General features: G+C 56.6%; 1 protein-coding gene across 1 annotated transcript in view; it reads left to right on the top strand.

Moving 5' to 3' along the window:
• The first annotated feature begins 5,286 nt into the window (after positions 1 to 5,286).
• TSEN2 (tRNA splicing endonuclease subunit 2) overlaps positions 5,287 to 14,462 on the top strand; it is a 53,790-nt gene continuing 44,614 nt past the window's right edge. The window contains 4 exon segments of the mRNA XM_075321259.1: positions 5,287 to 5,313; positions 5,315 to 5,357; positions 5,360 to 5,430; positions 5,432 to 5,473. Coding sequence (XP_075177374.1) covers positions 5,287 to 5,313; positions 5,315 to 5,357; positions 5,360 to 5,430; positions 5,432 to 5,473 — 183 coding nt within the window.

Here is a 14,462-nt window from a genome sequence, read left to right as displayed (position 1 = left end):
GGTCTCCAGTGTCCCTCCATCCCCCCCCTCTAGTGTGTGCTCCCCTGGGGGGTTCTCCAGTGTCTTCCCAGGTCCCCCCCCTCTAGTGTGTGCTCCCCGGGGTCTCCAGTGTCCTCCATCCCCCCTCCCCCCTAGTGTGTGCTCCCCGGGGGTCTCCAGTGTCCTCCATCCCCCCCCTCCCCCCCCCCTAGTGTGTGCTCCCCGGGGTCTCCAGTGTCCTCCATCCCCGCCCCCCTAGTGTGTGCTCCCCGGGTCTCCAGTGTCCTCCATCCCCCCCTAGTGTGTGCTCCCCCGGGGTCTCCAGTGTCCTCCATCCCCCCCCTCCCCCCCTAGTGTGTGCTCCCCGGGGTCTCCAGTGTCCTCCATCCCCCCCTCCCCCCCCCCAGTGTGTGCTCCCCGGGGTCTCCAGTGTCCTCCATCCCCCCCCTAGTGTGTGCTCCCCGGGGTGTCTCCAGTGTCCTCCATCCCCCCCTAGTGTGTGCTCCCCGGGGTCTCCAGTGTCCTCCATCCCCCCTCTAGTGTGTGCTCCCCGGGGTCTCCAGTGTCCTCCATCCCCCCCCCCTCCCACTCTAGTGTGTGCTCCCCGGGGGTCTCCAGTGTCCTCCATCCCCCCCCTCTAGTGTGTGCTCCCCGGGGGTCTCCAGTGTCCTCCATCCTCCCCCCCTCTAGTGTGTGCTCCCCCGGGGGTCTCCAGTGTCCCCCATCCCCCCCCTCTAGTGTGTGCTCCCCGGGGGTCTCCAGTGTCCTCGCAATCCCCCCCCCCTCTAGTGTGTGCTCCCCGGGGGTCTCCAGTGTCCTCCATCCCCCCCTCTAGTGTGTGCTCACCCGGGGGGTCTCCAGTGTCTCCTCCATCCCCCCCCCTCTAGTGTGTGCTCCCCGGGGGTTTCCAGTGTCCTCCATCCCCCCCCCCCTCTAGTGTGTGCTCCCCGGGGGTCTCCAGTGTCCTCCATCCCCCCCCCCTCTAGTGTGTGCTCCCCGGGGTCTCCAGTGTCCTCCATCCCCCCCTCTAGTGTGTGCTCCCCAGGGTCTCCAGTGTCCTCCATTCCCCCCCCCTCTAGTGTGTGCTCCCCGGGGTCTCCAGTGTCCTCCATCCCCCCCCCTCTAGTGTGTGCTCCCTGGGGTCTCCAGTGTCCTCCATCCCCCCCCTCTAGTGTGTGCTCCCCGGGGGTCTCCAAGTGTCCTCCATCCCCGCCATCTAGTGTGTGCTCCCCGGGGTCTCCAGTGTCCTCCATCCCCCCTCCCCCCCTAGTGTGTGCTCCCCGGGTCTCCAGTGTCCTCCTCATTCCCCCCTAGTGTGTGCTCCCCGGGGTCTCCAGTGTCCTCCATCCCCCCCTCCCCCCCTAGTGTGTGCTCCCCGGGGTCTCCAGTGTCCTCCATCCCCCCCTCCCCCCCCAGTGTGTGCTCCCCGGGGTCTCCAGTGTCCTCCATCCCCCCCCAGTGTGTGCTCCCCGGGGTCTCCAGTGTCCTCCATCCCCCCCTAGTGTGTGCTCCCCGGGGTCTCCAGTGTCCTCCATCCCCCCCTAGTGTGTGCTCCCCGGGGGTCTCCAGTGTCCTCCATCCCCGCCATCTAGTGTGTGCTCCCCGGGGTCTCCAGTGTCCTCCATCCCCCCCCCTCTAGTGTATGCTCCCTGGGGTCTCCAGTGTCCTCCATTCCCCCCCTCTAGTGTGTGCTCCCTGGGGTCTCCAGTGTCCTCCATCCCCGCCATCTAGTGTGTGCTCCCCGGGGTCTCCAGTGTCCTCCATCCCCCCCCTCTAGTGTGTGCTCCCTGGGGTCTCCAGTGTCCTCCATCCGCCCCTCTAGTGTGTGCTCCCCGGGGTCTCCAGTGTCCTCCATCCCCCCCCTCTAGTGTGTGCTCCCCGGGGGTCTCCAGTGTCCTCCATCCCCCCCCCTCTAGTGTGTGCTCCCCGGGGGTCTCCAGTGTCTTCCATCCCCCCCTCTAGTGTGTGCTCCCCGGGTCTCCAGTGTCCTCCATTCCCCACACTCTAGTGTGTGCTCCCCGGGGTCTCCAGTGTCCTCCATCCCCCCCCCCCTCTAGTGTGTGCTCCCCGGGGGTCTCCAGTGTCCACCATTCCCCCCCCTCTAGTGTGTGCTCCCCGGGGGTTTCCAGTGTCCTCCATCCCCCCCCCTCTAGTGTGTGCTCCCCGGGGTCTCCAGTGTCCTCCATCCCCCTGAGTATGCCTTGACGTGGCTGCTGGGAGATATAGAAATGGCCATTTTTCTATGATAAATATCTCCATGTTTCCTCGCTCTCCTCTCGCAGCGATACCGCAACTGCCCAGAAGATTGCGCCAGTGCTCCTCTGTCCTTCATTATACTTGGTTCACAAGTCCAGCCGGACCGAGCATGGTAGTGCCCGCTCATCACTAGTTACCAGTACTGAGCACCTGAGCATGGTAGTGCCCGCTCATCACTAGTTACCAGTACAGAGCACCCGAGCATGGTAGTGTCCGCTCATCACTAGTTACCAGTACTGAGCACCCGAGCATGGTAGTGTCCGCTCATCACTAGTTACCAGTACTGAGCACCCGAGCATGGTAGTGCCCACTCATCACTAGTTACCAGTACTGAGCACCCGAGCATGGTAGTGCCCGCTCATCACTAGTTACCAGTACTGAGCACCCGAGCATGGTAGTGCCCGCTCATCACTAGTTACCAGTACAGAGCACCCGAGCATGGTAGTGCCCGCTCATCACTAGTTACCAGTACAGAGCACCTGAGCATGGTAGTGTCCGCTCATCACTAGTTACCAGTACTGAGCACCTGAGCATGGTAGTGCCCGCTCATCACTAGTTACCAGTACAGAGCACCAGAGCATGGTAGTGCCCGCTCATCACTAGTTACCAGTACAGAGCACCAGAGCATGGTAGTGCCCGCTCATCACTAGTTACCAGTACTGACCACCCGAGTATGGTAGTGCCCACTCATCACTAGTTACCAGTACTGAGCACCCGAGCATGGTAGTGTCCGCTCATCACTAGTTACCAGTACAGAGCACCCGAGCATGGTAGTTTCCGCTCATCACTAGTTACCAGCACTGAGCACCTGAGCATGGTAGTGCCCGCTCATCACTAGTTACCAGTACTGAGCACCTGAGCATGGTAGTGCCCACTCATCACTAGTTACCAGTACAGAGCACCCGAGCATGGTAGTGCCCGCTCATCACTAGTTACCAGTACTGAGCCCCCGAGCATGGTAGTGCCCGCTCATCACTAGTTACCAGTACTGAGCCCCCGAGCATGGTAGTGCCCGCTCATCACTAGTTACCAGTACTGAGCACCTGAGCATGGTAGTGCCCGCTCATCACTAGTTACCAGTACTGAGCACCCGAGTATGGTAGTGCCCGCTCATCACTAGTACTGAGCACCTGAGCATGGTAGTGCCCGCTCATCACTAGTTACAAGTACTGAGCACCTGAGCATGGTAGTGCCCGCTCATCACTAGTTACCAGTACTGAGCACCTGAGCATGGTAGTGCTCGCTCATCACTAGTTACCAGTACTGAGCACCCGAGCATGGTAGTGCCCGCTCATCACTAGTTACCAGTACTGAGCACCCGAGCATGGTAGTGCCCGCTCATCACTAGTTACCAGTACTGAGCACCCGAGCATGGTAGTGCCCCGCTCATCACCAGTTACCAGTACTGAGCACCTGAGCATGGTAGTGCCCACTCATCACTAGTTACCAGTACTGAGCACCTGAGCATGGTAGTGTCCGCTCATCACTAGTTTCCAGTACTGAGCACCTGAGCATGGTAGTGCCCGCTCATCACTAGTTACCAGTACGTGAGCACCCGAGCATGGTAGTGCCCGCTCATCACTAGCTACCAGTACTGAGCACCCGAGCATGGTAGTGCCCGCTCATCACTAGTTACCAGTACCAGAGCACCTGAGTATGGTAGTGCCCGCTCATCACTAGTTACCAGTACTGAGCACCTGAGTATGGTAGTGCCCACTCATCACTAGTTACCAGTACTGAGCACCTGAGCATGGTAGTGCCCGCTCATCACTAGTTACCAGTACTGAGCACCCGAGCATTGTAGTGCCCGCTCATCACTAGTTACCAGTACTGAGCACCCGAGCATGGTAGTGCCCGCTCATCACTAGTTACCAGTACTGAGCACCCGAGCATGGTAGTGTCCGCTCATCACTAGTTACAGTACAGAGCACCCGAGCATGTAGTGCCCGCTCATCACTAGTTACCAGTACAGAGCACCCGAGCATGGTAGTGCCCGCTCATCACTAGTTTCCAGTACAGAGCACCTGAGCATGGTAGTGTCCGCTCATCACTGGTTACCAGTACTGAGCACCTGAGCATGGTAGTGTCCGCTCATCACTAGTTACCAGTACTGAGCACCTGAGCATGGTAGTGCCCGCTCATCACTAGTTACCAGTACTGAGCATCCGAGCATGGTAGTGCCCGCTCATCACTAGTTACCAGTACTGAGCACCCGAGCATGGTAGTGCCCGCTCATCACTAGTTACCAGTACTGAGCACCTGAGCATGGTAGTGCCCCACTCATCACTAGTTACCAGTACTGAGCACCTGAGCATGGTAGTGTCCGCTCATCACTAGTTACCAGTACTGAGCACCCGAGCATGGTAGTGTCCGCTCATCAGTAGTTACCAGTACTGAGCACCCGAGCATGGTAGTGCCCGCTCATCACTAGTTACCAGTACTGAGCACCCGAGCATGGTAGTGCCCGCTCATCACTAGTTACCAGTACAGAGCACCCGAGCATGGTAGTGCCCGCTCATCACTAGTTACCAGTACAGAGCACCCGAGCATGGTAGTGCCCGCTCATCACTAGTTACCAGTACAGAGCACCCGAGCATGGTAGTGTCCGCTCATCACTAGTTACCAGTACTGAGAACCCCGAGCATGGTAGTGCCCGCTCATCACTAGTTACCAGTACTGAGAACCCGAGCATGGTAGTGCCCGCTCATCACTAGTTACCAGTACAGAGCACCCGAGCATGGTAGTGCCCGCTCATACACCTAGTTACCAGTACTGAGCACCTGAGCATGGTAGTGCCCGCTCATCACTAGTTACCAGTACAGAGCACCCGAGCATGGTAGTGCCCGCTCATCACTAGTTACCACCTGCCTGGCCGTCCTTAGGCCCATAGTACATACTGTAATTAGTCCCGGATGACCCTTTATTATTTAGGAAAATTCACATCAGCCTCACAATGGGTAAATGTAGCGGGGATGTACGTGTGTTTGTCCTTGTTCTCTGTTTTGTATAGTCCAATGTTTCTTCTTCTCTTATGTCTGCAGAGGGTCGGCCATGTCTCAGGCCACTTTCCACGCTCCACAGGAGGAAGAGGAAGGTGTACGAGTCTTATGAATCCCCCTTTCCCATCCACTGTCTCATGATTGTTACATGAAAGATTTTCGCCTCTGTAAGGGAGAAATTATTAACAATAATGTTGATTGTGAGGAGGACGGAGGACATCGAGCTCCTGTACGGAAAGGTAAGAGTATCCCTGTGCTGGGGCGCGACAAACTGGAGGCGGGCAGAGTGCGGGGCTGTGGCCGGCAGAGTGCGGGGCTGTGCGCAGAGTGCGGCTGTGGCCGGCAGAGTGCGGGGCTGTGGCCGGCAGGAGTGCGGGGCTGTGGCCCGGCAGAGTGCGGGGCTGTGGCCGGCAGAGTGCGGGGCTGTGGCCGGCAGAGTGCGGGGCTGTGGCCGCCGGCAGAGTGCGGGGCTGTGGCCGCCGGCAGAGTGCGGGGCTGTGGCCGCCGGCAGAGTGCGGGGCTGTGGCCGCCGGCAGAGTGCGGGGCTGTGGCCGCCGGCAGAGTGCGGGGCTGATGGCCGCCGGCAGAGTGCGGGGGCTGTGGCCGCCGGCAGAGTGCGGGGCTGTGCCGCCGGCAGAGTGCGGGGCTGTGGCCGCCGGCAGAGTGCGGGGCTGTGGCCGCCGGCAGAGTGCGGGGCTGTGGCCGCCGGCAGAGTGCGGGGCTGTGGCCGCCGGCAGAGTGCGGGGCTGTGGCCGCCGGCAGAGTGCGGGGCTGTGGCCGCCGGCAGAGTGCGGGGCTGTGGCCGCCGGCAGAGTGCGGGGCTGTGGCCGCCGGCAGAGTGCGGGGCTGTGGCCGCCGGCAAGAGTGCGGGGCTGTGGCCGCCGGCAGAGTGCGGGGCTGTGGCCGCCGGCAGAGTGCGGGGCTGTGGCCGCCGGCAGAGTGCGGGGCTGTGGCCGCCGGCAGAGTGCGGGGCTGTGGCGCCGGCAGAGTGCGGGGCTGTGGCCACATGGAGTCTGATCTTTTCTCCTGGCTCTGTGCTGTTTCATCATGGTGGGCTTCATCTAGGCCGGGGCTACACGCTGACTTGGGTTTTGCACAGGTCCTGCAGCCAACAATTGCTTTATGGCGCTGCTGCATTTCAGTGTAATGCAAGTGAATGGTGTCACATGGTGACCCACAAAATACGGCAGCAAGCAAGTCACTATGCCGCCCGTTCACATCCCGATATGCTGCAGCCCCGCTCTGGGGCCGTGCAACCAGGGTCACAGCCAAAGTCATCATGTGACCTCAGCCCTTAAAGGGAACCTGTCTCCCCGGACATTGCTATTTACCTGCAGATATTGGGTAAATCTGCACATAAATATCATTGTGATGCTGCCGAGCTCCGGACTGACCGTTTGTCATTCCAGTGATATTGTGTGCACGGAACGGCTCCCTGTGCTGCGCTCCCTGTGCTGCGCTCCCTGTGCTGCGCTCCCTGCCGCCCGCTCCCTGCCACCCCGCTCCCTATGCTGAGCGCAGCAGCTGCACGCCCGGTGCTGTGACTGACAGCCAGCTGTGCTGCTCATCTGTGCGAGCTGTCAGTGCCGGGTGCAGCTGCCGCTCATACTATAGTGGCGGTCATCGCTCCCGGACGTCCCAGGACTGAAATCATGTTCTGATAGTTCAGCTATCAGTGACTCTTTTTACCCCCTGATTAGCCCCATCCCTGCAGCTGAGTGTCGTTCTCTGAGCTGTCACGCTCCTGGAGCTGGGGCTGCGCTTCGATGTGTCATGTAGTGTCATGTAGTGTTATGTTAAGGGGAAGCTGTTCTCCTAATGGAGACTGACAGCCCACTCCAGCATGCCAGTGAGGAGACTGACAGCCCACTCCAGCATGCCAGTGAGGAGACTTTTATAGCTGCAGTGCTCCTCTGGGAATATTCAATCTGTCTCTCCAGGGAGGAAGAAGACGATCTGTGGTGGCATGTTGGAATGGGGTCAGTCTCCGTAAGAAGAGCTTCCCTAGACCCCACTATAGCTTCTCATACAGCCAGATCAGATCTCATACTTTGCACTGACGAGAGACAACCAAACCGAAACACTGTGTCTCAAAACTGAGGTTCTGATTTGCCATGAATCCTAAGTCATATGACGACTTGTTGGAGGGTCACTTTTGACTTCTAGGATTGCTATCTCCAATAGGGGGCTCCAGAGTTTGTCTTCTTCCTTTCTGAAGAGACATAATGAGTAGTGCCACCTCGTGACATTGCATATCATTTTTTTCCTATGGTGCCACATTGTGACTAAACGTGGCTGCGGCAGAGCCAGAAATGTTTCCAAACGTTTTCCATTTTCTTTCACTGACATAAAGCGGCCGGTGACAGTGACGTGGCTGTAATAGAGGCGTGCGGACACGTCGGAGAAGTTGCAGACATGTTTATGTCCTCGTGATTGGCAGACTTGCCTTTGCCTTCACCATGTGCTTCTCAGACATCTGAGGTCTGGTGGAGGGACAGTTGAGATCAGCAGGGACAGATCTGCTCTTTCAGGCTGGGCCGGATCACACGCCGGGGTCCGGGCCGGATCACACGCCGGGGTCCGGGCCGGATCACACGCCGGGGTCCGGGCCGGATCACACGCCGGGGTCCGGGCCGGATCACACGCCGGGGTCCGGGCCGGATCACACGCCGGGGTCCGGGCCGGATCACACGCCGGGGTCTCCCGACCAGTCCAGAAGCAGCAACTTGTCACAATGTAAGCGCAGCTGAATAGGATAACTGAAGTGAGCACTAATATATATATTCTGAGTGCAAGCCAAAACATGCATACTATACAAGGATAAGGCTGCACATCAAACTTAGATAATGGTATAATGCCTCAAGCATATGGAAAAATATTGGAAAATACAATGAAAAATGCTACTTGCTAACTTGAACATGTGAATAATGAATTGCATACCTGCCATGAATATTAGGAAAAGTAGATATTTAGCAATCGCATTGATCAATGTAACTGAGCCCCAAAACCTCGTCAAGGCATATCTCTATATTGGGGTCCCGAGCTCTATTACCCTAACTGTGTGTCATCTCATTGCAATTAAAAACTGCTGTGTGTGGAGAGGGGGAACCAAGGACTGTCTTATATAGGAGATGGCAGGTATGCAATTCATTATTCACATGTTCAAATTAGCAAGTAGCATTTTTCATTGTATTTTCCAATATTTTTCCATATGCTTGAGGCATTATACCATTATCTAAGTTTGATGTGCAGCCTTATCTGTATATAGTATGTATGTTTTGGCTTGCACTCAGAATATATATATTAGTGCTCACTTCAGTTATCCTATTCAGTTATATGTAGTTTTTTTCTGAATGTGAACACAGCTCCGCCCCTTTCGGCCATGTTTTTTCCATCTCCTATATAAGACAGTCCTTGGTTACCCCTCTCCACCCACAGCAGTTTTTAATTGCAATGAGATGACACACAGTTAGGGTCACAGAGCTAGGGACCCCAATATAGAGATATACCTTGACGAGGTTTTGGGGCTCAGTTACATTGATCAATGCGATTGCTAAATATCTCCTTTTTCCTAATATTCATGGCAGGTATGCAATTCATTATTCACATGTTCAAGTTAGCAAGTGGCATTTTTCATTGTATTTTCCAATATTTTTCCATATGCTTGAGGCATTATACTATTATCTAAGTTTGATGTGCAATGTAAGCGCAGCAGCATACCTCCATGTTTCACGCTTCTCCTGGCCGTGCCCCTCACACATTAGGCTATGGACCTGTTCACACCTCCATGTTTCACGCTTCTCCTGGCCGTGCCCCTCACACATTAGGCTATGGACATGTTCACACCTCCACGTTTCACGCTTCTCCTGGCCGTGCCCCTCACACATTAGGCTATGGACATGTTCACACCTCCATGTTTCACGCTTCTCCTGGCCGTGCCCCTCACACATTAGGCTATGGACATGTTCACACCTCCATGTTTCACGCTTCTCCTGGCCGTGCCCCTCACACATTAGGCTATGGACATGTTCACACCTCCACGCTTCACGCTTCTCCTGGCCGTGCCCCTCACACATTAGGCTATGGACATGTTCACACCTCCACGTTTCACGCTTCTCCTGGCCGTGCCCCTCACACATTAGGCTATGGACATGTTCACACCTCCACGCTTCGCGCTTCTCCTGGCCGTGCCCCTCACACATTAGTCTATGGACATGTTCACACCTCCACGCTTCGCGCTTCTCCTGGCCGTGCCCCTCACACATTAGTCTATGGACATGTTCACACCTCCACGCTTCGCGCTTCTCCTGGCCGTGCCCCTCACACATTAGGCTATGGACATGGTCACACCTCCACGCTTCGCGCTTCTCCTGGCCGTGCCCCTCACACATTAGGCTATGGACATGTTCACACCTCCACGCTTCGTGCTTCTCCTGGCCGTGCCCCTCACACATTAGGCTATGGACATGTTCACACCTCCACGCTTCGCGTTTCTCCTGGCCGTGCCCCTCACACATTAGGCTATGGACCTGTTCACACCTCCACGCTTCTCCTGGCCGTGCCCCTCACACATTAGGCTATGGACATGTTCACACCTTCACGCTTCTCCTGGCCGTGCCCCTCACACATTAGGCTATGGACATGTTCACACCTCCACGCTTCGCGCTTCTCCTGGCCGTGCCCCTCACACATTAGGCTATGGACATGTTCACACCTCCACGTTTCTCCTGGCTGTGCCCCTCACACATTAGTCTATGGACATGTTCACACCTCCACGCTTCACGCTTCTCCTGGCCGTGCCCCTCACACATTAGGCTATGGACATGTTCACACCTCGACGCTTCACGCTTCTCCTGGCCGTGCCCCTCACACATTAGGCTATGGACATGTTCACACCTCCACGCTTCACGCTTCTCCTGGCCGTGCCCCTCACACATTAGGCTATGGACATGTTCACACCTCCACGCTTCACGCTTCTCCTGGCCGTGCCCCTCACACATTAGGCTATGGACATGTTCACACCTCCACGTTTCTCCTGGCCGTGCCCCTCACACATTAGGCTATGGACATGTTCACACCTCCACACTTCACGCTTCTCCTGGCCGTGCCCCTCACACATTAGTCTATGGACCTGTTCACACCTCCACACTTCACGCTTCTCCTGGCCGTGCCCCTCACACATTAGGCTATGGACATGTTCACACCTCCACGCTTCTCCTGGCTGTGCCCCTCACACATTAGGCTATGGACATGTTCACACCTCCACACTTCACGCTTCTCCTGGCCGTGCCCCTCACACATTAGGCTATGGACATGTTCACACCTCCACGCTTTGCGCTTCTCCTGGCCGTGCCCCTCACACATTAGGCTATGGACATGTTCACACCTCCACGCTTTGCGCTTCTCCTGGCCGTGCCCCTCACACATTAGGCTATGGACATGGTCACACCTCCACGCTTTGCGCTTCTCCTGGCCGTGCCCCTCACACATTAGGCTATGGACATGTTCACACCTCCACGTTTCTCCTGGCCGTGCCCCTCACACATTAGGCTATGAACATGTTCACACCTCCACGCTTTGCGCTTCTCCTGGCCGTGCCCCTCACACATTAGGCTATGGACATGGTCACACCTCCACGCTTCGCGCTTCTCCTGGCCGTGCCCCTCACACATTAGGCTATGGACATGGTCACACCTCCACGCTTCGCGCTTCTCCTGGCCGTGCCCCTCACACATTAGGCTATGGACATGGTCACACCTCCACGCTTCGCGCTTCTCCTGGCCGTGCCCCTCACACATTAGGCTATGGACATGTTCACACCTCCACGCTTCGCGCTTCTCCTGGCCGTGCCCCTCACACATTAGGCTATGGACATGTTCACACCTCCACGCTTCGCGCTTCTCCTGGCCGTGCCCCTCACACATTAGGCTATGGACATGGTCACACCTCCACGCTTCGCGCTTCTCCTGGCCGTGCCCCTCACACATTAGTCTATGGACACGTTCACACCTCCACGCTTCGCGCTTCTCCTGGCCGTGCCCCTCACACATTAGTCTATGGACACGTTCACACCTCCACGCTTCGCGCTTCTCCTGGCCGTGCCCCTCACACATTAGGCTATGGACATGTTCACACCTCCACGCTTCGCGCTTCTCCTGGCCGTGCCCCTCACACATTAGTCTATGGACATGTTCACACCTCCACGTTTCGCGCTTCTCCTGGCCGTGCCCCTCACACATTAGGCTATGGACATGTTCACACCTCCACGTTTCGCGCTTCTGGCCGTGCCCCTCACACATTAGGCTATGGACCTGTTCACACCTCCACGCTTCTCCTGGCCGTGCCCCTCACACATTAGTCTATGGACATGTTCACACCTCCACGCTTCTCCTGGCCGTGCCCCTCACACATTAGTTTATGGACATGTTCACACCTCCACGTTTCTCCTGGCCGTGCCCCTCACACATTAGGCTATGGACATGTTCACACCTCCACGCTTCTCCTGGCCGTGCCCCTCACACATTAGGCTATGGACATGTTCACACCTCCATGTTTCGCGCTTCTCCTGGCCGTGCCCCTCACACATTAGTCTATGGACATGTTCACACCTCCACGTTTCTCCTGGCCGTGCCCCTCACACATTAGGCTATGGACATGGTCACACCTCCACACTTCACGCTTCTCCTGGCCGTGCCCCTCACACATTAGGCTATGGACATGTTCACACCTCCACGCTTCGCGCTTCTCCTGGCCGTGCCCCTCACACATTAGGCTATGGACATGGTCACACCTCCACACTTCACGTTTCTCCTGGCCGTGCCCCTCACACATTAGGCTATGGACATGTTCAAACCTCCGCGCTTTGCGCTTCTCCTGGCCGTGCCCCTCACACATTAGGCTACGGACATGTTCACACCTCCACGTTTCTCCTGGCCGTGCCCCTCACACATTAGGCTACGGACATGTTCACACCTCCACGCTTCTCCTGGCCGTGCCCCTCACACATTAGGCTGTGGACATGTTCACACCTCCACGCTTTGCGCTTCTCCTGGCCGTGCCCCTCGCACATTAGGCTATGGACATGTTCACACCTCCACGCTTTGCGCTTCTCCTGGCCGTGCCCCTCACACATTAGGCTATGGACATGTTCACACCTCCACGCTTTGCGCTTCTCCTGGCCGTGCCCCTCACACATTAGGCTATGGACATGGTCACACCTCCACGCTTCGCGCTTCTCCTGGCCGTGCCCCTCACACATTAGTCTATGGACATGTTCACACCTCCACGCTTCGCGCTTCTCCTGGCCGTGCCCCTCACACATTAGGCTATGGACATGTTCACACCTCCACGCTTCGCGCTTCTCCTGGCCGTGCCCCTCACACATTAGGCTATGGACATGTTCACACCTCCACGTTTCTCCTGGCCGTGCCCCTCACACATTAGGCTATGGACCTGTTCACACCTCCACGCTTCTCCTGGCCGTGCCCCTCACACATTAGGCTATGGACATGTTCACACCTCCACGTTTCCCGCTTATCCTGGCCGTTGCGCCTCACACATTAGGCTATGGACCTGTTCACACCTCCACGCTTCTCCTGGCCGTGCCCCTCACACATTAGGCTATGGACCTGTTCACACCTCCACGTTTCTCCTGGCCGTGCCCCTCACACATTAGGCTATGGACATGTTCACACCTCCACGCTTCTCCTGGCCGTGCCCCTCACACATTAGGCTATGGACATGTTCACACCTCCACGCTTCTCCTGGCCGTGCCCCTCACACATTAGGCTATGGACATGTTCACACCTCCACGCTTCTCCTGGCCGTGCCCCTCACACATTAGGCTATGGACCTGTTCACACCTCCACGTTTCGCGCTTCTCCTGGCCGTGCCCCTCACACATTAGGCTATGGACATGTTCACACCTCCACGCTTCGCGCTTCTCCTGGCCGTGCCCCTCACACATTAGGCTATGGACATGTTCACACCTCCACGTTTCGCGCTTCTCCTGGCCGTGCCCCTCACACATTAGGCTATGGACATGTTCACACCTCCACGTTTCGCGCTTCTCCTGGCCGTGCCCCTCACACATTAGGCTATGGACATGTTCACACCTCCACGTTTCGCGCTTCTCCTGGCCGTGCCCCTCACACATTAGGCTATGGACATGTTCACACCTCCACGCTTCGCGCTTCTCCTGGCCGTGCCCCTCACACATTAGGCTATGGACATGTTCACACCTCCACGTTTCGCGCTTCTGGCCGTGCCCCTCACACATTAGGCTATGGACATGTTCACACCTCCACGTTTCGCGCTTCTCCTGGCCGTGCCCCTCACACATTAGGCTATGGACATGTTCACACCTCCACGTTTCGCGCTTCTCCTGGCCGTGCCCCTCACACATTAGGCTATGGACATGTTCACACCTCCACGTTTCGCGCTTCTCCTGGCCGTGCCCCTCACACATTAGGCTATGGACATGTTCACACCTCCACGTTTCGCGCTTCTCCTGGCCGTGCCCCTCACACATTAGGCTATGGACATGTTCACACCTCGTGGTTTTCTTTTTCTCAGACCGATGTGTTTTTGAAAACTTTTTTCTAAATCTGAAATTAAACTCCGTGTCCTGTCGGTGCATGACGGCCCAAAGCCAAGAGGCGAGGAGTTGAGGTCAGAGGACTCAGCGGGGGGCGCTTGGTTTTCTGTTTTTTTTTTTTTTTATTCTGATGAGAAACAGATGGTAAAAACGGACCCTGTACCCGGATCCAGGTCACAGACTGAAATCTGCCATTTTCTTTCTATTGCACGAGAAATAAATCTGTTGTGTGACTGTTGCCGGAAGCCGGAGGTGTCGGACCGCGCGCCCCCGAGGCATCGTCCCCATCACCATTCAGCCCTATGTGATCACAAGGCAATTAATGGGGTTTTCTGTCTAGAGAGATACAAACTTCAGGGTACTTAGCAGAACCTTTAATGGTAAGTTATGGGGGGGTGGTCTGGCTCCGCTCCTTGCCTACGCCTGCCCCTAGGGCTGAAATTTCTGGCGAACATTGTAGGTAAAGTACAATAAATTTTCATTTTAGACTCCTCAAAAAAGCCCGACAGAAAGTGGAACCGCACATAGAGGTAACATTAGGTACCCGTGCACACAAGCAGGTTTTAACCGCATACAGAGGTAACATTTGGTTAGGGACCCCATAAATAAGAGATTACCGTGAAGTGGTTATG

This window comes from Anomaloglossus baeobatrachus, chromosome 8, assembly GCF_048569485.1.
Source record: "Anomaloglossus baeobatrachus isolate aAnoBae1 chromosome 8, aAnoBae1.hap1, whole genome shotgun sequence".
NCBI classification, from domain to species: Eukaryota; Metazoa; Chordata; class Amphibia; order Anura; family Aromobatidae; genus Anomaloglossus; species Anomaloglossus baeobatrachus.
Note: the sequence above shows the minus strand (reverse complement) of the source record. Positions and strands in the feature narration are given on the sequence as shown.